This window comes from Scophthalmus maximus, chromosome 10, assembly GCF_022379125.1.
Source record: "Scophthalmus maximus strain ysfricsl-2021 chromosome 10, ASM2237912v1, whole genome shotgun sequence".
NCBI lineage: Eukaryota > Metazoa > Chordata > Actinopteri > Pleuronectiformes > Scophthalmidae > Scophthalmus > Scophthalmus maximus.
The window spans coordinates 9,902,137-9,928,985 of record NC_061524.1 but is presented as its reverse complement, the minus strand read 5'-3'; the positions used below and the strand labels follow the sequence as shown (position 1 = coordinate 9,928,985).

General features: G+C 42.2%; 1 protein-coding gene across 6 annotated transcripts in view; it reads left to right on the top strand.

Moving 5' to 3' along the window:
* The first annotated feature begins 236 nt into the window (after positions 1 to 236).
* Positions 237 to 26,849, top strand: part of LOC118284047 (arginyl-tRNA--protein transferase 1) — a 47,093-nt gene continuing 20,480 nt past the window's right edge. Inside the window, exons 1-10 of one of the 6 annotated variants that reach the window (XM_035606636.2) lie at positions 237 to 420; positions 3,547 to 3,610; positions 3,757 to 3,819; positions 4,026 to 4,129; positions 4,359 to 4,595; positions 8,875 to 9,092; positions 11,854 to 11,982; positions 13,236 to 13,364; positions 18,417 to 18,449; positions 24,513 to 24,694. In XM_035606636.2, the coding sequence (XP_035462529.1) occupies positions 321 to 420; positions 3,547 to 3,610; positions 3,757 to 3,819; positions 4,026 to 4,129; positions 4,359 to 4,595; positions 8,875 to 9,092; positions 11,854 to 11,982; positions 13,236 to 13,364; positions 18,417 to 18,449; positions 24,513 to 24,694 (1,259 nt within the window). In that variant the 5' untranslated portion in view covers positions 237 to 320. Of the gene's footprint in view, positions 421 to 882; positions 1,203 to 3,521; positions 3,611 to 3,756; positions 3,820 to 4,025; positions 4,130 to 4,358; positions 4,596 to 8,874; positions 9,093 to 11,853; positions 11,983 to 13,235; positions 13,365 to 18,416; positions 18,450 to 24,512; positions 24,695 to 26,849 lie in introns of those variants that run through there. The other 5 variants (XM_035606637.2, XM_035606638.2, XM_035606640.2 and 2 more) reach the window with 5 other exon arrangements.

The following is a 26,849-nucleotide window of genomic DNA, read 5'->3' as shown; positions in this document are numbered from 1 at the left end:
GTCTGATTTTAGTTATCATACCGTTTTCAAATATAATCTTTCCAGACTCTGTTCTATTTGCTACGCTTGCATATATTTGCATTTGCATTTTACACATATGCAAACAATACACTGGCTTATTTCACTAAAATTCTCATCAGACTAACAGATCCACAAAACAGAGGTCCGGAAGAAGAGGGCTGGATGTTCACAACTTTCGAATCTCCCACTAGTCCTCAACGCAGCAATGGTGACGTACCGGCTGTGGGCGGGGTCTGACAGCTAGCAGCTACTTCCAAGACACCGGGGGAACTCGGCTGTCACCTTTCCCCACACGAAAGATGGCAGGAAACAAGTCCTGTACTATCGTAGAATATTTCGGCGGGGACGACGGCTACCGCTGCGGTTACTGTAAAAATGAAAAGGGAAACTTTTCTCACGGTAAGTGTCTAAAGGAACGGCGAAGAAAACGCAGCTAGGCGGTGCAACAGAACTAGCTAATGCTAACTACCTAGCTCCGTGTGCTTGCTGGACCCGAGTGACCGGGCTCGAAAGGCTGCTTGCTAATTTAATGTTGGCATTGAATACCCGAGGTCGGAAGTGGTTGACAAAGATGTCCCCGATGTGCCGACTCTAGAAGAGGGTTCACACACACACACACACACACACACACACCACCAGTCTTAACCTAATACTCTGGTGGCTTTCAGCTCGTCGACCTAGCTACGTGCTAGCATTAGACATGTTAACATCTCTGTTAGCATCGAGCTAGGTAACGGATGGTGCGGCACTCGATGCCTGACAGAGCCCTTCTCACGTGAGCAGCCCGCGATGTGACCCCGGATCAGAGGCCCATCGGGCAGCAACGACGCATACGTGCAGGCTGCGGTACGTCGCTGCTGTGCGGCGCGTCTGTCGTGGGTAGTTCGGAGCTGCAGGGTCGTTTGAGCTCACTCGTGCCTCACGCTCAAGGTGTAAGCGCAGAATCGCGCCACGGAACGTGAGACCGAGTTCCCACAGCCCGCTGAAACTGAAGACAGGAGCTTTCCGATGTGTCCTTCTAATGCTGTCTAATTTTCATACTTGGAAGCTGCCCCCATTTCACCCGTATGCCGTAGTCTTGAAATGCTGAATCAGAAATGAAGGGGAAACGGCAAAATCGTGTGTTTACACATCTGTTCGCCAGAAAGTTTCTCAAAGAAATGCCGGACCTGCGCAAGCGTGTAAGTCTGATTCTACAAAAGGTCTGTTTAATATTTGGCAGTCAGTGGGAAACTAGACTGCATTTAGGAGTTATGTGTCTTGTGCAGCTGCAATCCACAGAGGAGCCTGTCCACCCAGTCTGCTGTATGACTGTTTACTTCAATGAATACAAGTTAAGGGAAACTTGATAATATACCAGTGAGCTTCCCTTACTTTTTATTCGTGTATTATGGTGATTGTGTGTGTTTCAATCCTGCCAAAGCGCCAGAATATCACTTCCTTGAATGCGTTCATAGAAGAGAAAGTGGAAGTAGCCTCAATGGTACTCAAGTGAAAACGTTATCTGCTGTATTTGTCCCGTTCTGTTCCGTCTACAGGCTGCAATTTAAAGACAACCTCGGTTAATGTGACTGCATTTTGAGAAGTTTGACTATAAAAAAAGGTTGTGTACGAAGTTGGGAAGGGATTTTTCTGTGCAGGACAGAACGGTGTCACGCAGTATTGACTATAATTAGGCTTCAGTTCAGGCGGTTCCTGATGAAGTCAATGAGCGATTGGGCTCAAAGCCCGCAGACGAGAGCTGTTGTCTAATCTTAGATAAGAGTGGACATCTCTTACATCATGTGGGCATGGACGGTGCTGGGGAAGAAGGAAGATTGTAACTCCTGTAGATGGTCAGTAACAGTCTTCAAAGGTTCAGGCCAATAGAGTCTGAAGCAACGCCGCAGCTTGAAAAGAATCAAGGCACCGGCTAACAAGCAGTTTTCCTCCACTATAATTTCTAAAGTTTCAGTCTAGCTGACATGCTTGTATTTTCAATAGATCAATGGAGAGGTTGTCAGATACGTGTGCTTTGTTGTATTGTAGACTTTTCCAAGCAGGTGATCAGTGAGACGATGCTTTCCTCCTTTTTGGTGCAGTGATGTTATCAAGTCTTGTTGATACATGCAAAACAAATGCGACTCTCAGAGCACAACATCTGCCCTCGTGTGTGTTATTGTGTCCGTCATGCCCCGGCGGAGGCTGGAGATTTGGATCAGGTGTGAACGATGGCAAGGCGCTCCTGTTGTGCCACGATGTCGGCAGCTTTTGCTCATGACATCGAGCCTCGCGTGACTTGATTCATTCGTACTCTAGAACTATTACCGTTTTAAACCGTGGACTTCCTGCCTAACTAGTTGACAGTTTTCTTGGTTTACAGGTATGAGACTTGGCCAGTTATTTTCTAAATGTACTAATTGTTGAAACTTTTGAAACTTCTGTTCTCGAAGTTTAACAGTTATACATTTTGATTTGCTTTAAACCCTAGAAATGCCAATCATATTATACATTATACAATTTATTCTTTAAAAAAATGACATTGAAGACCAAAATGCAAATACTGTTAATATTATTTGTGCAGCATTCTGTGTAGCTGCACCACTGACATGGATTTGGAAATAATTTTTCATTGTTACCATTTAGTAACCTGTTCTCATTAGTACGCATTGTTTTGAATACCTTAAATGGTGTTCTAGTAATGATAGTAACCATCTCTTAAATTGTTTTCTGCTGTCACTAAAGAAAACACACAGTCTCTGTTGTATCTGTAAGCCTTGGTACTTGTCTTGATCCAGTCATTTACTGCTTCAGTGTAGTGTGCGCCGCTCTGTTGGATCGCACTGTGTTGGTTGCCTCGTCTCTGTGGACTCTTACTAAGCACCCGTCTCCTGGGACATGGAACATTATACTCAGTTGCAAACTTAGTGTGTGTTGTGTGAGCTAGTATACAATCAGATCCCTCGGTTGATTTAGATCGTAAACTGAAAGCGGTCTTGCCATAGAGACTTCATATTTGGTGCGTGCGTGCATGTGTGTGTGTTTGTGAGTGCACATGCAAACTGTGTATATAGTTGCAGAAGAAAAGGTCAAAAGCTGAAAGAAGAGAGCTCAGATGTCAGTTCTGGGAAGAAGGATCCAAGCTGCTGTTTCTACAAATAATACATTTGTTTCCAGGGGGGACTTAAAGCATCGTGGGAATGAACTTTTAGAACAACATGGACTCTCCACCGGACTTGATCATCTCATTGACAAATTACCCCTTAATTATTCTTTATTTGAAATTGTAAATGCTTTATGTCAGCCTTATTTTCACTAGCTTTGAAAAGGAGGCGAAATCAGAACCCAGCGTTGACAGTTTCAAATTGGGCATTACTGGTTCATCGTGAGTGTCTGACTGTTACTGTGAGTGAGAGCCTATTACTAGCAACAGCACATCACATGAAGTGTTTTGTTCTCTGGTTTTCAGTGGACATAGCAAAATGTAAGTCATAAGGAATCAATTAAATGATTTAAAGCAGCAATGCTTCTTTTTGTTTTCAACAGGGATGTGGTCTCACACCATGACAGTACAAGACTACCAAGACCTCATAGATCGTGGGTGGAGGAGGTGAGTAGCTGTCGCCTGGTTTGACCCAGTGCCCGCATACTTACATAGTTATATCATTCATATAGTTCAAGAAATATCATTTTGGGATATTTCGAATCATTGATGCTGTATTTTATGATAAAAGCTGTTCATTTTCTCATTTTCAGAAGTGGGAAATATGTGTATAAGCCCATAATGAACAAGACATGCTGTCCACAGTATACCATCAGGTAATAATATTTAAGATTTCCTCCTGTAATTCATGCTGCTGTGGAATCTGACGAGATCGGAAACATGGAAACATATTATGATGGCCGATTGTTGTTGGAGATGAATGTATTGAATAGTAGTAATATTATTACATTTTCTATAATAGCAAAAATATATGCAAAAATATTGTCCTAACCAAATATTTACCTTTGTGCCCTCTCTCAAGGTGTCATGCACTGAAATTTCAACCTTCCAAATCCAACAAGAAAATAATGAAGAAGTTGAGCAAATTCATCTCCAAAGGGGAATTACCAACAGGACAGGATGATGGTGAGAGGTTTTTTTTGTAAAATAGTTATAATAACCTATAATTTTCTGTGTTTGTGTGAGTACATTGATGGAAATTGAATAAAACTGCAAACAGTTGACACTCGGAGTGTTGATGCCGCAGAGTGCATGGTTGTAACTACAGTGAGAGTTGGGCACTAACTCAAAACAGTGTTGGTACTGAGGCTCCGTAGAACACATGTGTAAGTGGTATCGAATTTTTGCGTTGTAGCCGAGCCAATGGACTCCGTGTGCGGAGAAGCAGGTCCACGGGAACTGAGCAAAGTCTGTCACGCAGAAGTGAAGTGTGCTGCTGTCACAGACATCCAGAAGGAAGTAGCAGAATGTCCTGCTATCACAGAAGTTGAGAAGGAGGCAGCGGATGCTGCACCTACAGGCTCAGAAACATCAAGGAAGGATCAAGTGTCTGTCCTAGATGGACCAACAACAGCCACACCTACAAAACAAGGTAAGAAATCTAGTTCCCTTTCAAATGCCTTCTATTAACTGCTTGTTCTGGCTGCTGTGGAAAATGGAGTATCACAATTTTTGTTTGTCATTACAGCTACTCATTGTAATGTAATATATCATCGCCTTCTGTTATTTTCCTTTATCGGGACAGCTTTACATGTTTTTTTCCCTCTCCAAACCAATAACATTTTTTGGTTTTCATTAAGAACAATAACCACAAATCTAGAGCTGCAAAGATTAGCCAATCGGTTAATCTAGGGCTGTGCGATGTGGCCAAAATGACATAATCCATAATCACTTGCACTATCATTTTTTAACTGCTATTCTTAGGTTTTGAACTTTTGGTGAAACAAAATGAGCAATTAAAAAAAAAAAAGTATTTCTGCGGCGGAAATTATAAGAAAAAAAATGGCAGTTTTATTGATAATAGTAACAGTTGCAGCCCTCCATGTAGCCATTAGCTTGTATATAGCAGCGCATACTTTGTTGGTTCATGCATCCTTATTATGAACGTGCTACATGTATTGGTCAGTTAATGAGTTGTTAGAGAAGAGGCTAAAAGAACTCAATTATTTACAGTGTGAATAATACTTGTAGCAATGTTGTATATACTTCATACTTTTTCGTTCATGGGATGTGTATAAGTATAAATGTATTGTTTTTTTGTAAAATTGTTTTGGGTTACACTGAAATTAACGAAATGAATTATTGTGAAATGAAATAGGTTTCTTATAATAATTTATATATATATGAATGTATAATAAAGGTATTTTTGTGGGGAGTATGATTTAAGTCTATTGTCTAAGTTAAATCTAGAATTGAGTCTTCACTATTCAAGTAGCTTGGATGTTAGGACCTGTGACTGATGGCTGGTTATCAGCTTTAAGAGGCAGGCAGTTGATTATCCACAATAAAATCTCCTACATTTAGTCTGATAATTGTGGTCATGTCCCTTCCTGGCTCCACACTGTGTCTGTGTGACTCCTGTAACTCATGCTGTCTATCCTATGACCAACGTTGGTTGCTACACCAAACAAAAACTTGTTTTGTTGCCGTTTTCTATTTTTTATTTGTACATTTTGGTTGTCTAGTATTTTTTGGGGGAATTGACCTTAATCATGTGGTTTGATGACTGATTGAAGCTTTAATGAAAGTTTGTTACAGTCAACTGTAAAGCTTCCACTTTTCTACTACACCATTGCCTGCCAGAAGGTGTCACTGTTAACTTTGTGATAGACTCCACTGTGTAGCAGCTTGGTGAATAAGGCTGCTGTGTCTTCAGTGTTTTCAGGAGCGTGTCTGGTTTGGGCTTATCTGTCATGTTCTCCTCTTTAGTCTCTGGTACAGGATGTCCTCACGGCCAGCTCACTGTAAGGAATTAATAACACTAACATAGTAAGATAATAAACTCCCATTATACAGGAAGCAACACTTCTCACAAATGTTCATGTTTCCAGCCTCAGACACTTTTTTCTAACGAGAACAGGCCCCATGCTCATTAATCAAAAGACAATTATGTGTATTCAAGCAGGAAGCTTGGTATGGGTACAGGTTGATCCAGATGCAGACATAAACATACCAAAAAAAAACTTCAGCACTGCCAGTGTGTTTCTACCCTTACATCTGTGTCAGCACCAGAATCCTCTTCCTCACACGGTCAAAAATAAAAAGCCTGTGTTGGAGGCTCGCAAAGAGGATTTACTATGTTGAGCCAGTGGTTCTCCACTCCCCGCTTATTCACCTCCAACCGAAAACACCTGGACTAATCTCTCTTGTAGCTTTATGACTGAAGCTCTTTATAGCTTTGGGCAGGTTCCAGTTATAGCTTGAGAAAACATTGCTTCCCATCTGCCATATAGCGGACATAAAGCCAGAGATAAACAGATACAGAAGGGCATATGGAACATTGTGTGCTTGCAAAGCTGTGTCTGCATTTCAAGGAATCACAAGCAGTGAAACTTGCATGCATGTATTTGTATTTCACGTTGAAATGAAGCCCTTTATCAATCCAGAAGACGGTGCTGTCTAGGGAACTATTCAATACCAAAACGCAGGTTGAAACCATTTGAATTGCCCTGTAGGATCTTTCTATGAAATATTAGCAAAATCTTGATTTAGTTTTGTTCCGAAACAATTACTAAGGTTAGGGGTTAGGCAAGTCCATCAAAGAACAGTGTTCATCACTGTGTCCGTGTGAAGATTGTGGTATTAGTTTAACTTGTAGCATTTCCATTAATGGCCAAAATGTGTTGTTTTGTACAGGAGATTCGCTCAAAATGACACTGTACCCCCAACCCTCGTGTTTTTTAAAATGTATTATTTTTGTGACAGTTTACAGTGTCCCCCTCCCACAGTGCAACTGTTTTGTGCCTCTACATGTTTACAGGTAATGAAGCAGTATTTCTCAATTCTAGCCAGTTTACGCTGATTCACAGAGTCATATGTGTGCTTGGGGAAACGGGGAGGGAGGGTGTCATAGCTTTTATGAAGTGCTAACTGCCGGAACGGGAGCATCTGTCTTCCACAGGAACTGATCTGTTAGACTTTATCTTCACCACGGCTGCATACGCTGTCCTCAGGAGTACCTGTGTCTGAGGAAAGAGAAAGTGTGTGTGTGTGTGTGTGTGTGTGTGTGTGTGTGTGTGTGTGTGTGTGTGTGTGTGTGTGTGTGTGTGTGTGTGTGTGTGTGTGTGTGTGTGTGTGTGTGTGTGTGTGTGTGTGTGTGTGTGTGTGTGTGTGTGTGTGTGTGTGTGTGTGTGTGTGTGTGTGTGTGTGTGTGAGTGAAGCAGGGAGAGAGGCACGTGGACAGAGTGAGTGTGAATAAGGGTTGATGTGTTTGTGGTTGAGTCAGTGTGATGAACACAGTCCAGACTCCAGTTGCTCTTGACCTTGCTGTGTTTACTCTGACAGGAAAACCATTTGACCACACTATAACTCCCAGGGTTGTATGTTTATACCCGAGAAAGGCTTCCCTCCTGTCGTGCCTCCAGTCATTTGCTTTAAAGACAAATGCAGCAAGCAGGGACATTGATATCATACAAGAAGCAGACACACATTAGTGGGATCCTCTGAATGCCAATTGCTCAGATACCAACAGTTCACAAGAAGAACACAACTGTTAGTGATACAAAACCCAGATCACAGAACTATTGATATAAGCCAGTATTACGACACAGCTCCTGCTGTTTTCAATATTTGCTATTTGCAGGATATAATTTACATTACAGTAGAAAATGAGTGACCTTGAGTTTGAGTCAGCAGAAGCTGGGCCCTGCCGGTGAACCCTGGGCATTTTTGTCAGGACAGGGCGTCCCTCTCTTTCTCTTGACATTGACAAAGGGGTAAGTTAGTAAGTGAGCTGATGGTGACGGCTGGCAATAGGACAAGCAGGAAATGGCTCTTGTTTCCTTATTGCTCCAAACAGGATGTGGGCGTGTAAACTGTTGACATGGGATGCCCGGAGAGCTGGAGGCCTTGGCAAGAGCCCAGGAGGTGGTGGTGGAGGAGGAGAAACGGCAGAAGGATGAGGAGGGGGACCGAGAGAGGGAAACGGGGAGAGATTGAGTTGCTCCAGACCGAGAATGTTCACGTCTTGTTGAGAGAGAAAAACTGAGGTGTATGGAGTGTGTGTTCTGTTAGTAGCAACCACAGAGCTACCAATTCATGTTTCCACACCAGCTAACCAAGGCCTGTCATCTTTTCTTCATTGTCTTTATTAAAAAAAAACCACACCCTTGAAATCATTATGTCTTCTGCTTCTTGTGTTCTTTTATAAATACACACTAGCTAGCTGCTGACCACTTGGACCTAACTAACGCAGACCATGTTGCTTTATAGCCTCCTTAGCAGTGATGTAATTTAAAGATTATTAAGGCAGGGAAACAAGAAAATGACTTCATTAGGGCTCTCTGTTGAGACGGGCTTCTCAGGCAAGGGGTACGCTAAATCAAACATGGCAGCCCATTTGCCCAGAGCGGCAGGGAAAGAAAACATCGGCTACACGGTCTAACACTCACAAAAACCAGCCCCAAATTTGAGACTTATCAATACCAGCAGCTTGAAGTTACCACCTTTCTCACTCCCGTGTTAAGTATTTCTGTTCGTATCTTCATCCAAATTGAGTTATTTCTTATAACTTCCTCTTTTCCTTCCACATTCTCATCTGGAAAGGCTTTGACAATGTGGTACTTTGTCTTGTGCATGGAAATACATAAAGAAGGCTGTTTTTGTGAAACCCCCCCCTCTAACTGGCACCCTCTCTTTTCTCTGGGGTGCAGGGATTGGAGCTGATCCGAGTCGGCCGCCATGTCGGAAGGCCAAAGACTTGAGGAAGGAGCGACGTCTCCAGAAGGATCAGATGAGACAACAACACACTGATGGAGTCTCTTCCATCGACTCTCCTACCCCATCCACTCCCACTCAGACCAGCCAACCCAAAACCCTAGAAGATTTCATCTATGAGTCTTTTCCTGACAACTCTTCTCATTGCCTTGAGGTGAGCAGAAATATGAAGTACGTGCTAGCTTTTCCCTTTTTTGTGTGACTTGGAATAAACATCAGCCTATTGTGATTATTGTCGCCATTTAAAAAAAATATACAGTACTCTGGTTGCTTTTAACTGTCAAGTGTCCAGAATATTTGGACACAGTTAGCTCAAAAATTTGGTTTCATAGAGCCCTCTTCCTTAACCCCAGTGACTTCACCATGTGTTTATGTGTGCAGAGAGGATAGCTGGCCACAGCAGAGTGGAAAAACCAACTCGTCCCACTTTGAATTCAACCAAATGACAGGCACACCACACACACTGGGTCGCGTTACCCTTCTTATGACATTAAAACCACAGCTCCCAATGCAGCCGGCATGAGAGGACATGGAAATGAACTTTTGGCAGGGAGCAGAACAATGTAGAAAGATCCCTGGCGCAGGCCTCAAGCTGAGGTTGGTAGAGTAACGTCATTCCTGGTCTTGACCAAGATTTGAGCCAGATGCAGTGATGAACTAGGCAGTGTCTGTCTCTCGTCTCTACACCCCGACAAGACCTCCTCCCGGTCAGCTCTTTTTAATGGGATTAATTTTGTTTACCTGCAATTATTGTACAATTTCACTAATGGGCATGAACACAAGGTTATCCTTTTCAAATGAAGGTTACTTATATTCTACCAGTGAAATAATTGAGAGAAGCCTCAATGTGACACATTTAGGTGTTTATTGAAGAATTTGTGGCTGAAGGACAGTTTGGGTAATAAGCAGATTAATGAATCTATGTGATGCTGCATTTTGGGTTTTAGTAATTGTTGACTGAGTTAAAAGAGCTTTTCAAACCAGCACCAGAAGATGGATGTTTATACCAGAGTAATTAAACGCAGTCCAGCTCAGTTTCATCATAAACACATCTGTTAAACATGTCATGCTACTTGACTGATGAGAATACACTGCAGGATACATATGACATATTTAAAGAGAAATATAGAAATATGTAAATATTGAGGAAAGTTAGTGAACAAGCTGCTCTTTGCTTTGGTGGTGCCACGGGCTCACCTACTTTCTAAGGAACTGCTCGGTTGAGCGGATTGCTGTAGAGTGTAGTATCTGTGATGGCAGAGAAGATTTGATTTGATTGCATAGCAAAGAGATAAGTCACAGTGACAGGGAAGACACGTTTAGATTTATGTACTATACCATACAGTAAATCTCTGTCCTGGTCCTAAATCCATATGGTTTGACTATCCACCACCAGGGGTCAGTGTGAGAACATCACTCAGAGCCCCTCAGGTTCTTCTGGAAAGTGTGGAACTGTTCACCCACAATCTCCCTCGGGAGGCTTTTCTCCACACATTTCTAATATTATCATAGCATTTTCCTCTTAATCTCCCATTGCTTACATGGAATAGTTGTTTTCTCTGTTATTTTACTTTATAATGGTGTAATGAAAGGTCTTACAGATTCACTTTAAGAAAACATGATTTAATTTCATTTTGATTAAAACCAAACAAAAGCCACTGCTTTTTTTTTCCAAAAGTATCAGAATCAGGTGTTAAATTTCCAAACTGTTGTGAGAGTTATTAAGATTTCATATTCACTCCGTCCACTAGCTTTTGCCGTGTCTGTCCACCAAAAAGATTTCAGCCTGTCAATATATCACTGGCTTTAGAACAAAATCAAAAAGACCGAACTTGAGTGTAGTCCTTTTATGTTAGAGGCCCAACATTTCTGTTGGACTAAAGGATGTGGATGCCAAGTGGTCATATGAGAGAGACCCACTTAGATCCAACTCAAACAAACCCCAGGTTCAGTTCTTCTGTGCCGGGGAATCATATGGCAAAGCCTCTGTGGCCAACAAAAGCTTCCAAACCAAGAGATGGTTAATTAAATGGGGTTGGAGGATGAGAAAGTTGAATTCTCCTTAAAATTGTGAGACAATAACAACACGCAGCCAGTTTTTCTCTCTATCACAGGCTTCTTGTTATTCTCCCCATTAAGCCTGATTCATTGCACTGCACCAATGGCAATAAGAAATTCTGTGTGAGGTTGCACATAGGAATTATGAATATGTTTATGCCAAGTTTATTATGCAGCAAGCATCTGTATGTATGGGATAATTTACGTGGTAGCTTGAATATTGTCTTGTTAATTCGGGGTATGTTAGCTGAACATGGACTCTGGGTTAAATATTTGATATAATAATTACATACATACACAGACGAGCAGTCTGTGTCTCAGACTCAAGATTAAATTCTCGTTCTCAGATGACATGGTGAAGCACTGGAAATGGACTCGTATACAAACTACAGTAAATAGGCTCATGGTTATTTCTGCATTTTGAGAACTATCAATAGTACAGCAAATGTTTTTTTTTATTATTCTCTGTTTTCTTGAGTAACAACTTCCATTTTTCTGTCACAATAGAGATGGACAGAACACACCCCACTCTGTATTGTTTTTGCTCTCTCGTCAGGCTACAGCTGCCACTCATTAAACTAAGCACTTCACTTAAGCTGAAATAATAGAAATAAATTCTACAGACTAAAACATCCAAACTGGACCATTTTGCATTTTGTTTGTTAAATGGTTCAAACTCTTGTCACTCAGATTCGGGGGGTGTGCTCATGTCAGTCTCTCCCCCTCTTTCTCTCTTCTCAGTTCTTTCACAATGTTTCTCTCTTTTATTTGTAATGGGTCTTTTTTATCACCACTTATGTTGTTCTCAGTGCTTTCATTTCGATGTTAACCCTTGTCTACCCATATTCTTTTTGAAGGTGAGGCTAGTGCGCTCCACTCCCCCTAGCCCGCAGTTCACAGCCTCTTTCGACGCCTCCTACCAGGTGTACAAACTCTACCAGATGGCCATTCACAAGGACCCTCCCGACAAACCCTCTGAGAGCCAGGTCAGAGGGTGGGGGGCGCATAGGTCAACCTGCTCTAGGGGGACCCAGGGAGGGAGGGAGGGAAGGTACCTACAGGGCCGTCAAAAGGATTTCTAATCAATCGATTCCTTTTTTTCACGTTTTAAATAATATAATGGACTAAACATTGTCATTGGTTCAATAACTTCTAGATTGTTGTTGCTTTTTAAAACAAATAACATGTTATGTTTGTACGCTAAGTATGTAATGGTATCTACATTTTTGACTTTTTAAGATTTGAAGGTTCAAATAAAAATAGGATCAGAGATTGGAATTAGTAAACTTAAAATTTAGACTTAAACTTTCTGTCATCAAGTCTCAGGGGAATAAACCAAAATGTCTTTATGAATTACAAAAAGTTAATTAACATGTCAGTAGTAAAGCGAGTGTATGTGTATACCTGCGTGAGTTAAAGCGGGAGGAACTGGAGGGGGAAATGTTTCCCTACGCCATGGTTGAGAGCAGTGTTTCTCCAGGTGTTGGAGTTGGCCCTCAGTCGGCCGGTTGCGTCGTTAGTCTTGAGCTGTTGTGGGGCCAGTTCGTCAGCTGAACCCACCTGACCTCCACACATTTACCTAGTCTCAACATAGTTTCCTGTGGTTGAACTGGGATCTCATTTCAATTAAGGATTAGGTAAAGACAATTTCCCTTGTGCGTGCAGTCTGTGTAACTTTGTTTACCTTCCTGAGAGGAGTCTGTAGTGTCTGTATGTGTCTAGCTGAGAGGATCTATTCAGACATTCTGGACCTTACACGCTCCGTTTTGAATCGTGAGTTCCCAATCCTCTCCGTGCGATCTGTGGTTAAATCTGGGCAGTGCACTAGCCTCACCCTCAAGTGTCCCCACATCTTATTATTTTAAAATCTCACTCAGTCTCCTAGAATCCCATTGTTTTCTCGCGTTCATGTGTCCTATTTTTCTACAACAATCTGATCAAATCACAAAGTCAAGTCTCAAAACTCAAAACAGACGTACCATGTTACCAACTTGCCTCGGGGACTAGGAGACTGATGTGAACCTTGAAATGCCAACGCACTTGTATAACACTCTTGTATAAAACCTCTTTTGTTGACACTGTCCACTCCTTCAGAGCATCTATCCTTCTTCCGTATCATTTAACAAGAGTGCATTTCCTAATTACTCACCATATTCGCAATCATTGTCAACCTTTAAAAAAAAAAAACTCCCTCCAGTTTTCCTTATTGCTCCTTTCCCTCCACACCCTGTGCTTGAAGGTGAGGCTAGTGCCGGTCAGCTTTGAAGACCCACAATTCGCAGCATCCTATCAGCAGTCGGTGGCACTGTACGCCCGCTATCAGATGGCCATTCATGGTGATGACCCCAGCGAATGTAGTGAGAGCGAGGTACTGCATGATTATTTTTTCCGCACCTACTTTAGGCCACAACTGCACATGCTTGTTTATACACATGAGAATTTGCGGCTTTTCTCTTATTTTATATTGTTTTATTTTGGGGGTTTTCCTGCAGATTTATTTTTTAATCTCCAATGACAGTTGTAGCATTCAATAGCCCTGCTATATTATTACAATCATTTATATGTTTCACTGTACGAGTTTTAATAATTCTTGTATATGTGTAATCTGTAAACCTTTGACTACAGAGCGAGAGAGTTCACACCTCCATTTTTCTCCACTTTATATATAAACATGAGAAGTCTAGTCACAGCACTAGACTTCGGGGTGCAGGATTGCTGGACATCCTCACTAACCTGAGAGGGCCTTTTGTCCCTTAGGGCTGGAAAAACAACCTCCTCCTCCACCCTCCTGCCAGCAGGCCTCAGTAAATTACTGAATTCTCCAGGTTGTAAAAGTAAGGTAATTAATAAATAATAAAAGCTGTCAGATTGGGCAGACTGTGGCAGATTCTTTCCTAGTTCCATAACACTGGCTCTATTAATAGGGAATGTGTGTTTATGTGTGTTTGTATGCACAGCTTCAGGTTTATAGCTGTGCAGGGATCGGATGGGTTTGAGAATGAGAGGAATAACATATGAAAAAAAAAAAGTAAAGGTGTGGAGCTGTGGAAAAAACTTTTTGATTGACTTTCCGGGTTGGATACTGACTTAATGCAGTGTAGTGTAAAAGTGTGAATTAAGGTTGTTTTCATTACACACATTCTTTGCAATTCACCCTGACATCTCTACTTTAGCGAGAGGTGTAGAGAAATGAATGGACTCTGAATCGAATCATTGTGTTAATTTTGACTGGGTTTAAATAACATGATAAAAATGTACAATTCACACACTCTACTGTGTTCTATGCTTCATGGGGATTTCCTCGAGGTGGGCACTAAACAAGTCCATACAAAAAGTTTTCCTTGCATCAGCCACTTTGCAGCCTTTTGTGTAACAAAAAAATCATGCCGACCCTTGAGATGCAATGTTGTCCTCTTCAAGGTTTATTTTGTGCCACTGCCACTGTCCCACTCAAACAAATTAAACTGAATTATTTTCACTTTAGTTGGACTCACCACAGTGACACCCACTCCTGAGCCTGCAGTACTAAACACTGGTGATTTTATTTGCATGCTCGTCAAACCTCTGGTTAACTCCCCTGTTCTCTTCCCAGAAGCTCTGAACTTCCCATTGTCCTGTGGCATTCATAGAGAAATGAGAAACACATTGTTGATGTGTTGATGCCTCAATCTGGTGCCATATAGGCCTGTTGCTACCTAGGAAGTTGGGTCATTGAGTATTTGCAGAGGTATTTATTAATCTATTAAAGTGTTACCTCGGGACAGTGTTGAATACCATCAGCCTGGCTCTAAGCCAGGCAATAGGAGAGATTGTGTGTTTGTCCAAGTTGAATTAACCTGTCATTAGACAATATGATGTCCTGGAGCGAACGGCCTTATTTGTTTAAGGATGTATGCATTTCCTTTCATACAATGCCTGGAAGGAAGCCAGACATTATCCCATCCACGTCCAAACCTGGTTTACTGATAAAGCTGAAGCTCATATTTGCAGTTGTGTGTACGTGTGCACGCACACACGCACTCACTCTAACTCGCACTTACTGTTCTTAACTGTTTTGCTGAGCCGTGACTCTGAGTTCCTGCACATGTGGCATTCATTTTCAGGAAAACAAATCCTGTTAAATCTGTATGTACTCTTCTTGATGGCCAGAGCCTTAACCAAGACACGAAAAATAAAATAAAAAGGGTGGGCGTGCTGGGGGAATGGAAAAGAAATGGAAAAATAAAAAAGTTATCAGTAAAAATGGAAAATAACTTTAGCTTAAATCTATTTGCAACATGCTTATTTACAATAATTAAAAAATCATTAGCATTAGCATTATCATTATAGGTCCACTTGCAGCTATGTTCCTAAAGCGGCTCAGCATCGCACTGATATATATATACCAGGATCTAGTCAGGAGAAGTTTGGCAAAAAGAGAAACAACTACACTGGGATTGTTTTTAATGTTTTGTATATGTGAGAGTGAATACAGGCACCTTGTCGCTCAGATAAGCTCAGCAATCTGTGCACGTAAAGAGCTCGGTGACAAGGGGACTGAGTGGCAATTAGGCTTAAGCAGAGATGTGCGTGTTTTTCTGTACTGTATGTGTGTGAGTGAAGACATGTGACCTGTGTGTGTGTGTGTGTGTGTACGTGTGTGTGTGTGTGTGTGAGAGTGAGTGAGAGAGTGAGTGAGAGATAGAGACGGCTGCTTGCCCTCCTAATTGTACACAGATGTGTTTACTATAAGAAAGGGAGAGTTGGAGAGGAAGTGATGGACTCCATGTGTTGGTGATGAGAACGTTCCAGAAGGTGCTCTGGACATGGCTGTGTTTACAGGCATATGTGTTGTTGTATTAGATAAAGGAAGCTGAGATTGTATTCTCTTAATTGCACCCCCACTGTCTTTGTGCCCGAGTGACCATGCCCTCACATTAGACCATCCGTCTCTTGCAGAGTGTGTGTCTGTTAATGAGTTTATGTGTCAGCCTGGTAGTAACGTGCGGTCTGTTGTTTGTCAGTGACCAGGTTGTGGTCAACTTTGCCAGGCTCCAGGAGAGCAGAGCAGAGCCCAGCCAAGCAGGGTTAACAAGGCTGCTGTGCTCCACTCACTCCTCTTGCTATGATTACCCAGAAACCCCCTGTTTAGTGCCTGATGGAGGTGAAGCCGAGGTCCTCAGTACTTGACACACACACATCCGGGTTCACACACTTGTAGATTTCTTGTATAATCAATTAAAAGAGCATTTTACTACCAAGTCAACCTGAGAGGGCAGCCAGTGTCGTAGCACGGTCGACCTGTAAATGATATCAGCTAATCACTGCAGCTGTTGTTCTGTAGGTAAACCATTTTGTTTTATTTTTTGTGAGTTTTAAACTAAAGTTTAATTTGTGCCCTTCAGCGATATTACACATCGGGAGGCTTTGCTGTTGGTAATTTGTTGACTGGCAAAGCAGTAGTCACTGCAGAATCAGGAGGGGAAAATTACACTTTACTGGCAGGGTTACACAGGTGGGGATCTTGATCACAATTTTCTCGCCTGAGCAAAGAGCACTGTTGACTAAACAGACATAATTTCCATATTAGTCAACGAAAGCGTGAAATTGCATTCCTAAAATCCTTTTCTCTTTCGCAGGTGAATTCAGTTTTGATATATGTACATTAAATAATATGTATGAGTGAATTTGCATGCTAGTTGAAAGTTTGACATATTCATGGGATAAACGAAGGCTCAGGGGTTATGTTCATGACCTGATGGCCTTGAGTTGTGTGTCTGACCAATTCTGTCCATTCCGTCTTCTCCTCTCCATCCTGGTGTGAGGTCGAATCAGGGGTAATCAGGGTCTAGCATTGTGTTGTGATGTTCATTACTACAAAAGCATGTTTTTTTTGTGTTTTAAACTAATATTTGATGTATTCAGTAATTTTTTCTGACAAGAATCTAAAAGCGCGTCTAAAAGGCAGTGAAAACTGTTTGGGTGTTTGCCTCAGGCAAAGGTAAAATGGAAATGACAGATGACGGTGCATAATTCTTTAGCTCATCTCTGCCAAAACAACCCCCGTGTTGGAGAACACTGTATTAGTGTCACCAACACGCACGTCAGCTGTGGCAGACCAACAGAGAAACACACTCTCTTCTGGATGAGTTCAGGCTACTGGCAGGAGTTTTGAGTTGCACCTAAGCCAGGACTGTCCCACCCAGTGAACCATGCCGTCAGCAGTCATCACTGTAACTAGCAGCACTTCTGGCGGTGCACAGACACACTCGCACACAAACGGAGGATGTTGGTGTGCTTGTGGGAATTTCCAGTAACTTGTAGAGCTGCTTCGTGAACAGCAAATAAACGTGGATGTGTCCATTTGTTTAGAGAGTCTTTGAATGACTGGTCGTATTCCAAATACAAGCAATCATGACAGAGATTATATCATGAGTAACAGAGAAGCCAGTAGAGCTATCGATTTTCATTGGCTTTGGCCTTGCAATCTTTAAGAAGTGGAGGGAGAGGTATTGGGTTGATATATTGGTTCTCGCCTTTAATGCAAACCAGGTACTAGCCTGTTTTTTATTTGCTGTCAGTGACAATTTGACTTTACTTTTTGTATTATTATGCATTATTCTGTGAATGTTGTATGTGGTTTACCTCCTGTTAAGCCACCTTAAAGAATGTCAAGTTGAGGTTTTAGTTTTTGTGCTATATTCCACCCTGACAATAACAAGATTCCAGAAAAAGAAAAAAAAATTAAATTAATATTAAAATATTAGCTATTGGCAATTTCTGTCTGTTGGAGAATTTCTTTTACAACAAATATATCTTAAATACTGTATGATGTATATTATGCATGACCACCTTTATGTCTCATATATTGGGCTAAGATGTGCCTTGAGACAGTCTTGAAGCTGTCAATCACTGCTCCACTTCGGCCAATTCCAAACGTGGAACGTGCTATGCTTGACTCCAGTCCCTGTGGGTAAGCTCTTCTGTAAACTCAATGCTCTCAACCCTGGCGCAAAAAAAAAAGGGAGCACAGGAAATAGAAGAGAGAATGGAAGAAAGATTTAATGTTTCCACAGACAAAGTCCCCCAGTAATTGATATCTGATGTGCATTTTAAAGAGTGTTAAGAGATAGGCTATTTTGACATCAGTGATGCTGCTTATTTAAGCCGTCACTATGTCCTCCCTGAGCTGTGAGCTCGAGTTGATAGGATAAATGTTTTCATTTGTGTAAATACCGTCCTCCTTTTTATGCCCCTTGGTGAATGGGAGGCTGCATTTGATATGTGACACCTGAGTGAGGAGAGAACAGGGAGTGATAAACTATGTAGGACAGCAATGGAGACGTGTATGGTTTTCATTTATGCCTTTCTGAAAAAGTTGGTGACCCAGAGAACTAACTGTTTTTCTCTCTATCCCCCTCCCCCCCATCTCCTTCCACAGTTCCGGAGATTTCTCTGTGATTCACCACTAGAGGTATGTATTTCCTTTGGCCTGTTGACAGGGTAATAAAAAACCCTTTTTAAATGTCTCTTTTCATCCATATGTGTTACCTGTAATGATTTGCCCCAACAAAGGGAAGGTTGTCCTGGGGAAATTACTGTCATGCATGAGGATAATGGTTTGGAAAAATTTCCAGTGTTTTAGTTTTTAGTTGTTCATCAAACACACTTGAAAGTGGATAAGTGTACACTAGTTTCCCTCGTCCAGCACATACCTACCCACCATCCTTTGCTGTGTGTCTTCAGGGGCCCTCCAGTTGGATAGAGGAGGGTGTTAAGGGATTCAGGAAGTTGCTTTTATTTCATATTGGAGGGGTTTTAATTTAGCCCCGGTGAAGTGAAACAGGTTGTTTATGGAGGAAAACCGATGAAATGTGGTGTCCAGATTGCGTTGTGTCTGTGGTCTTCAGAGCAGCCCTTTCCGTGGGACACACCACTGCTCTTCACTGTGTGCTGGGGCACCGATTACCAGCAGATGAGGCAGCTTTGTGGACATCAGCTTGGGATCTAACCGCTGGCTATTGGCCTAGTTGGCAAAAATAAGTAATTGTTTAGGCTCCATTGGAAGTTTAATGTCAAGTTCTGGTGCATTAATTTGTAATCTATTTACAGATTAAATAGTTAAGATGGTTATCGTATGATGGATGTTGATTGTCGCATTTGCGAGAGGTTTAGATTATGGTTAAGATATGTGGATATTCTCTTTGCTCACTGAGTGAGATGTAGATGCCTCACTGAGCACTTAACGGGCTCGGTGAGCTGCTGCCTTCGGGAGCTCCGGTGGACGTGTTGGGTCAGGACAATTACACCAGCAATTAGACTCAGGATGGGCACTAATAACAGCCACTTTAATAGGATTCAGGTCCGATAGCACAGACACAAACTGACTGACACAGAGACACACAAACACAGTCACTCTGTGCTGCCCCGTGGGCCTCCTCAGGCCTTCACTAATGAACATCATTAGTGTTTATAGGAAACAAGCTTTTATCACCTCGTCAAGACTGGCGTCCAGGCACAGCGAATTACACATGCGCGCGCACACACGGGTGCACACGTACAGTGGCACGCTGCCTCACATATCTTCCTGCCTTCAGTGTCCCCACCTTTCAGACTGGTTTAGGGGGACGTCCTCATTTGTTTGGCCTTGTCTCTCCCAACTTTGTTTAAATTTTTTCTCTGATCTCTCGCTCTCTCTCTCTCTCTCTCTCTCTCTCTCTCTCTCTCTCTCTCTCTCTCGCTCTCTCTCTTGCTCTCTCTCTCTCTCTCTCTCTCTCTCTCCCCCCCCCCCCCCCCCCCCAGTCCTCTCCAAACGCTCTCCATTTCAGAGGCTCTCTGAGCTACCTCTGCGTGTTGGCCTCCATCTGTCTCCAATCAGAGTGCTATTAAAATGCACACAGACACTCAGCACATTGAGCTGCACACTGTGTGGTTTATCGGATCACATGTAGCCTAAGCCTGCATTTATACAAATGTACGCAAACAGCATACTCGCACATTCAACTGCAGCTAATTAGAACCCAGGTCGTCTGAGTTGTTTGTTTGTTGCCGTGCTTCATTTTACCAAAATTGCAGAGGATTCACGCTGAAACTCTGAGATAATTAAAATCAGCTGTTTTTCTTATTTATTTATTTATTTTGATGCATGCACACAAAGACACAGACTAGTCAAATCACATTTGTACTGTTTGATAAACAGTGGCCCAACAGTGCCTGCAAACACGATGAGCAGCAGTCATGCAGGTGCCTCTCTCTGCACTTGACCTTGGTGGGGTCAAGAAACTCCGGCTTTTATGTGCTGGGTTTATGCACTCATTCCGTTTCTATTTATTTCTCTTAACAACCTTCTAATGTGTCAAACCTAGGGGCAAAGGCTCATTAACAGGGGGTGTTCACCAAATGTTTTTATGGACCCAGGTCTTGGACCACTCTTTGTCTGTCCTTCTGCGTTTATGTCCTCTCTGTGCCTCTCTTTCTCCTCCACAACCCCTGAGAGGAAGAGGGTTTTCATTTTGTTTAGTAGCAGAGATTCACCTCAGCAGCGAATACACCAGCTGACATGCTTCTGGAATGAAACAACAGGAGACCTATGTAAAAGAGTTTAATACTAAAATTGATTTCACTTTCTCCATTAAATCATGGGAAGATAGTGACAATAGCAGGTGCTGATGATGCGAGCTGTGCTACACCTGCAGCCTGCTTCCAAGTCTTACTCTTTATAATCTGTGGTTGTGTGTGAATTCACATTTGTGAGTGAAATAAGGCAAATGTTTACAATGTGTTATTTGTTGGTCAGTGCCAGAATCTTAACAGCCCCATTGCTACAGCAGCAGACAAATACAGCAAACTACAATCAATAAAAAAAAAATGGAAATAATTAGTTGTGTGTGTGATTTCCCTAATTACAACAGCAACGTGTAACTGCATTTAATATTAAAACTAGATGTATCAGTTTTTGTTTGTATAGATTATTTATAATGATCTAATGCAACATTATCTCAATTTTATTTAATACCGTAGCTCTGAGCTTTTTGTTTTTGTATTGTTGCTATGAAGCTAAAGAGATTCTGAAAATAAATATATATACATTACTACAATTTAACAAAATTAGTGTCTCTGATTAAAGTAAAAGTTTACCCAAATGTCTTTCTTAGCAGGCTGAAACAAATATGCCGTACATCAGCTCCCCACTTTGTCACGTTAAGCACTCTGCTCACATGGCCCTGCATTTAGGCCATATGCGAGCGATTTGGGGCTGCAGGGGAAGATCAGGGGTAGTTTGATGTGCTCCAGAGAATGTTTAGATTGTTGTCACAGTGGCAAGGACACAACCATTAGGCTGTCGTCTGAGGTGACGCACGGGTCAGTCAGACAAGATCAACCTTGAACATTGTATGAACTTACAAAAAAAAAACCCCAGACAACAATCATACAAACTCATTCAATCAGCGGATACTTCTATTGGTCTGGCATTCACGTTCATATAATTGTACTCAAGCATGTGCACTTGAGGTGGGGGTAAGAATCTCCCTCTCTTACACAAGCTGGTCACCTCACACACTTTCCTTTTACTTACAACTTCTAAATGACGCCAAGGGGCCTCTGACAAAGCCTCCAGTGTTTCTGGGGGGAACTGGTGCCAAGAAATAACAGGCTGCCTGCTTACACAGACTGACAGTTTCCCCTACTATACACACACACACACAGACACACAGACACACACACACACACACACACACACACACACACACACACACACACACACACACACAGTGTGTGCTTGCTCCAGATGTGGTGCCTGTCGTCCTTCAAACCCAAAATAACTGTTCGTTTTGAATGTCTTTTCTTTTTAATTCTTCCCTTCTACCATTAGCCTGCCAGCAAAGTCATTCACAGGTAATGTGTAGTAAACCCACATCATCTCTATCTCATACATACATTAAAATAGATTGGTATTTCTGGCCTGTATTGAAAGAGTTAATTGTGAACTATCACTAATTTTGTAAAACAGATTCAAAACTTCTTTTGTAGTTTCAGTTATTTTCAATTGCTTCATGGATGGAGCAAGTCAAAAATACCAGTTTTAATATAGTGGCTGATCACTGTATGTGGAAAAGGTTTAGACCAGGGGTGGCAAACATTTTCAACATCAAGGGCCATTTCTATTTTTATAAAATCCTTTGAGGGTCATACTAAATTATGCAACATGTACATCACACTAACTTCTCTAATGCGATAGCTGGAACTGCCTCTCTTTGGCAAGGTGTCTTATGTCAGATGGTATTGATGGTGATGCCACTGGCAGCTTGTTTTCCAGGGTTTGGTCAGTCAGTTGTCAACAAAATAGTCAGTTTTGAAAGTAAATGCCGACAGCAGTAGGCTGTCCCAAACAGAGATGCGAACCTCAGTGCACGTCACATCAGAGTTGGAAAATCCTCATGACGCAAATACAGTTGAAAGAACTCAAGCCGTCATCATCTAGTTCCACATTAAACGACTTTCAAAATATGTTCAGTTCCTTGTTTACTTTTCATGCCCTGAAACCTCTCGCTAACTGCCAGAAGGAGGTTTGCAAACTCACCAGTATATTCAGATGTCATAGCAGGCTTCTGTACTTGCACAGTAGGAACATACACAGTGTTACCCCTTTCCAGTTGTACTCGACTCAGCATGCAGAGCTTGCAAAGACAGAAATTCCTCCCTCATATCAAACCTGGCAGTGACACACCCCCCCCCCCCCCCCCAAAAAAAATTAAAAAATATTAAAAAAATAAACGGTATTTGTAATGTCTGTTTTTTCATCACATACCAGAGAGAAATCTCCCTGGATAACATTGTCCCTGTCCGAATGTAGTCCTGTGAAAGCTGCTCGAACTCCACCGAAGAATTTTATCAGAGCACATTTGTCCTTGCGGCTCATCCAGTTGAGCATATATTTTTTTAGCTATATATTGGAATATTTTTACGCTGTGAGTGCATCTCTGCAAACTAGGCACACTGGCTTGTCTTCTACATAAACAAAAAAATGTTTCTGTCAAATTCACTCCGAAAGCGCAACTTACCTTTCTCTTCCTGATGGTCGCCATTATGCTTGTCAGAGATGACTCGTAACGGCTCCGTATATATTGCGTTCACCCAGACTGTGAACTGACAGGCAAACAGCCGGATGGGACCACCCTGAAGGTCTACACTTTTATTGCAGAAAAAAAGTAATTGCTATCATGATATTTTGTATTTCTTAGTTGTTTTTTTTGTATTTATGAATTGCCTCGTGGGACGGATCAAACTGTCTCGCGGGCTGCATATGGCCTAGAGGCCGGACGTCCCCCTCCCCTGGTTTCGACAGAGTAATCATTCCTTCCAACCCAATTACCCACACTCATTTAAAAAAGAAAAGAAAAAAGGACACCAGTTTACATTATGTGACAGGTAATAACACCTGGTTTTCCAAGGGCCTGAGCTCGAAGGATATAGTTTTATTTTTATTAAAAGCTCTACTTAAGAAAAACTTACATGGTGCTAAGGAGGAATGAGGCAACTGTTCACCCTACTGGTGATGTTCACAGAGTTGCAGGGAGAGCTGGAGAGTGTTTTTGCGTATGTGTATGGACCTTGCTTCTATTTGGTCAGCACTAGTTTGGCCAGGGTGTGGGCCCAGTCTACGTACTGGGTAAGCAACTAGTTCTATGTAACTAGCAGGATCTGTATTTTTTAACCGGCTCCAGATGAATGTTGGAGAACGATCCTGACACACACACACACACACACACACACACACACACACACACACACACACACACACACACACACACACACACACACACACACACACACACACACACACACAAACACCAATACACACACACACAAACACCAATACCCACACACACACCAATACCCTAGCTTAATATGACTTTTAACCCTAACCCCAAGCCTCCCGTCTTAACCTTCTGTGATAAAAGCAGCCAAGCCACTTGATTGAAAAACTCAGCATGCGGATCCATATGAGAAACTCAATGTGTGTCAAACACTTAACTGTTTTATTAATGGGGGGTAGACTTAAGCATGCGGGAGCGCACCTACACCCACATTCTTTCATGCCACATGGGGAGAGCAGACAGACACATGTAAGCGAAAGCTTAGGCCATACTATACCACCGCCTAGTGAAATGGATTTTGCTCATGCGGGGTCTTTTATTAAAAAGTTTTCCCCTGGAGTGTTTCTGTGGCCAATTCCCCCGACCCCCAACTCCACCCTGCTCCTGCTCTCTCTCCACATTTGGGAGCCATTAGCAGGCTGAACGTGAGGCTACTGTACACCCCCACACATTAAGCGTGAGGCCGGGCCGGTAAAACCTGGGTTATAGTACACTATTGTACAGGTGTGTGTATATAAGGCAAAGAAAGTAGATCTGTGCAAGAAAGTGAAAACACATTCTCATTCCACTATGATTTTGATATATTGCACACAAGAGAACTATTGTTTTGACCAGTGACCACCCTCTCTTGCTGTTTCTCTCTCTTTAACCCTCCCCAGGCAGAATACTCTCCCGATGGGCCTGAGGTGGGCTACGGCTCCTTCCATCAGCAATACTTGCTGGATGGACGCATCGTGGCTGTGGGGGTGATCGATATCCTGCCCACCTGTGTGTCCTCTGTCTATCTGTACTACCACCCAGACTTTGCCTCACTGTCTCTGGGCTCCTACTCTGCTCTCAGGTTGGTTCATAGGACTTAGACAAGCCACATCGTCCTTTTTCTGTTTCAAAACACTGTTCATATTATGAATTATATGATGAATGAAAAGGGAAATTGCCCCCTCTGACATATTAAGGACAGTGCTCATATTTCATGAACCTAGGAACATATTTTTTGTTGCTTTCTATCAAATAGAGCTGCGGTTGCTGCGGTTTGCTCTGATTCATCCCCTTCCAGTTTTTGTAGCAGGTTTCATGTCAAATGTGACCCAGATTGTGATGTATGGGGCAGTAAATCCTTTGCAATATCTGAATTATTCACAGAAATTATACACGCTCTTAAAAGGAATGGGGTCATCGTTTGTCAGATGCAACTTGTAGCTCCTTTCAGGAGGGGAACTGCTGTACTTCTCATTGTTGATCGCTCCCTTAATTTTCTTATATCTTTGTTCTTTCTTTTCCTCCTCCTCCCTTCTCATTCCCTCACACTTGCCCTCCCCATAACCTGCTCTCTCCTCGCCTCTTGATCTTTTCAGCCCCTCCCAAATTTTTATCTTTCCTTGGAACTGTATACTATAAGTGCCATAATACTGTAGGTTGGAAAACATACCTCCTTCTTCGCACATGATTGTTTGAGGCAGTGGTCTGTTTGTGGTTCAGCTGACGACAGTTCTCTCTGCCAAGATGAAATAAGAGAACACAGACATACATTTCAGACACACATATCTGGTGTTTCCTGTGAAATAAAAAAAAAGTAACCCAATAATGTGAGAGGCTTTTAAAACAGTTTCTGCACAGATGTGCGAGACTGAGTGATCTCTGCTTCAAACTCGCGAGCACAGGTATTAGCATTCATACATGTGCGTCATGCACTAAGTTAGCCCGGCAGTTAATACAGACAGGCTGTGCGGGAACACCCTGGCCATCATAAGCACACAGTTCCCCATCACTTATTATTTTAAGAGTCTGACTCCAAGAGTAACACAGAGTGCTCGGTGTGTAGAGGAGGCCTTGGAGAAAGGAGGGAGCATGTTTACAGACACCCTACCCCGGGCCTTTGATCAGGTCTGGACACTCCCGTGTCTGCTTGACTTGGCCGACTCGTATCATGTCCAACTTAGTGTACAGAATGCACGCGTGTATCCAGTGTAAGGAATTTACACAAATACTTCACTGGGAACCTTGATTTGTTTTTAACATTTTTTCCCAGTTGTCATCGGGAGAAAAAAAAGACAAGAGTTTGGATTATGTTACAGTCGGGGTTAAATATGTATGTTCAGAGAAGTACAGAGCAGTGTGCACTTTGGTCTTCTCTGTGTGTGTGTGTGTGTGTGTGTGTGTGTGTGTGTGTGTGTGTGTGTGTGTGTGTGTGTGTGTGTGTGTGTGTGTGTGTGTGTGTGTGTGTGTGTGTGTGTGTGTGTGTGTGTGTGTGTGTGTGTGTGTGTGTGTGTGTGATTCAACGGTAGAAACAGGAGAGGGGGATGTTGAGAAATGTCTTGCATGAGTGTAGCTGCTCCTGCCACGGGCCCCGAGGAGAGGAGGAGGAGGAGGAGGAGAAGAAAGGAGGCACATAATGAGGTGCCTGAGGCGCAGTGTAGGAAACACAGCTGTTGTCCAACCTGGATCACTTTCTTAGGGGAATCTCCTGATTATTTTGTGATCATGATCCAAGTCCTTAAACATTTAGTATTTGTTGATGTGGCATCCAGTCCAATGTATTTTTTTCATGTACATGCACAGTAAGCATTAATTAATACAAAATAAAATGAGTAAAACTAAATACATCTTGGGAAGTGGGAAGTATCTGCTTTTACAATAAGTGTAACCTGCTTACAAGTTACATCTTTCCGTTAGTGATTTCTTATCATATTTTATATTGTGTCGCATAATGGGACATTATTGTCTGCAGGTGTCTTGCACCTGCAAACAAGAGCAGATGTAAAGCAACATTTCTTTTAAACACAAAGAGGTTCTGTACTGTTTGCTGCTGCATGCTCTCACATCGCTGATTATAAATGCAGGCTGCTGTTTTCATTCAGTGCATTTGCTTTTAACTTGCTCATAACTTTGTACAGTACAACTTTTGAAGGGATCCTGATGGAGCATTTTTGACAGCTGCTTTGCTGGAGCAAACAAACAAGGGAATAGAAATGGGCTCTGATCGGATCAGTGTCTGC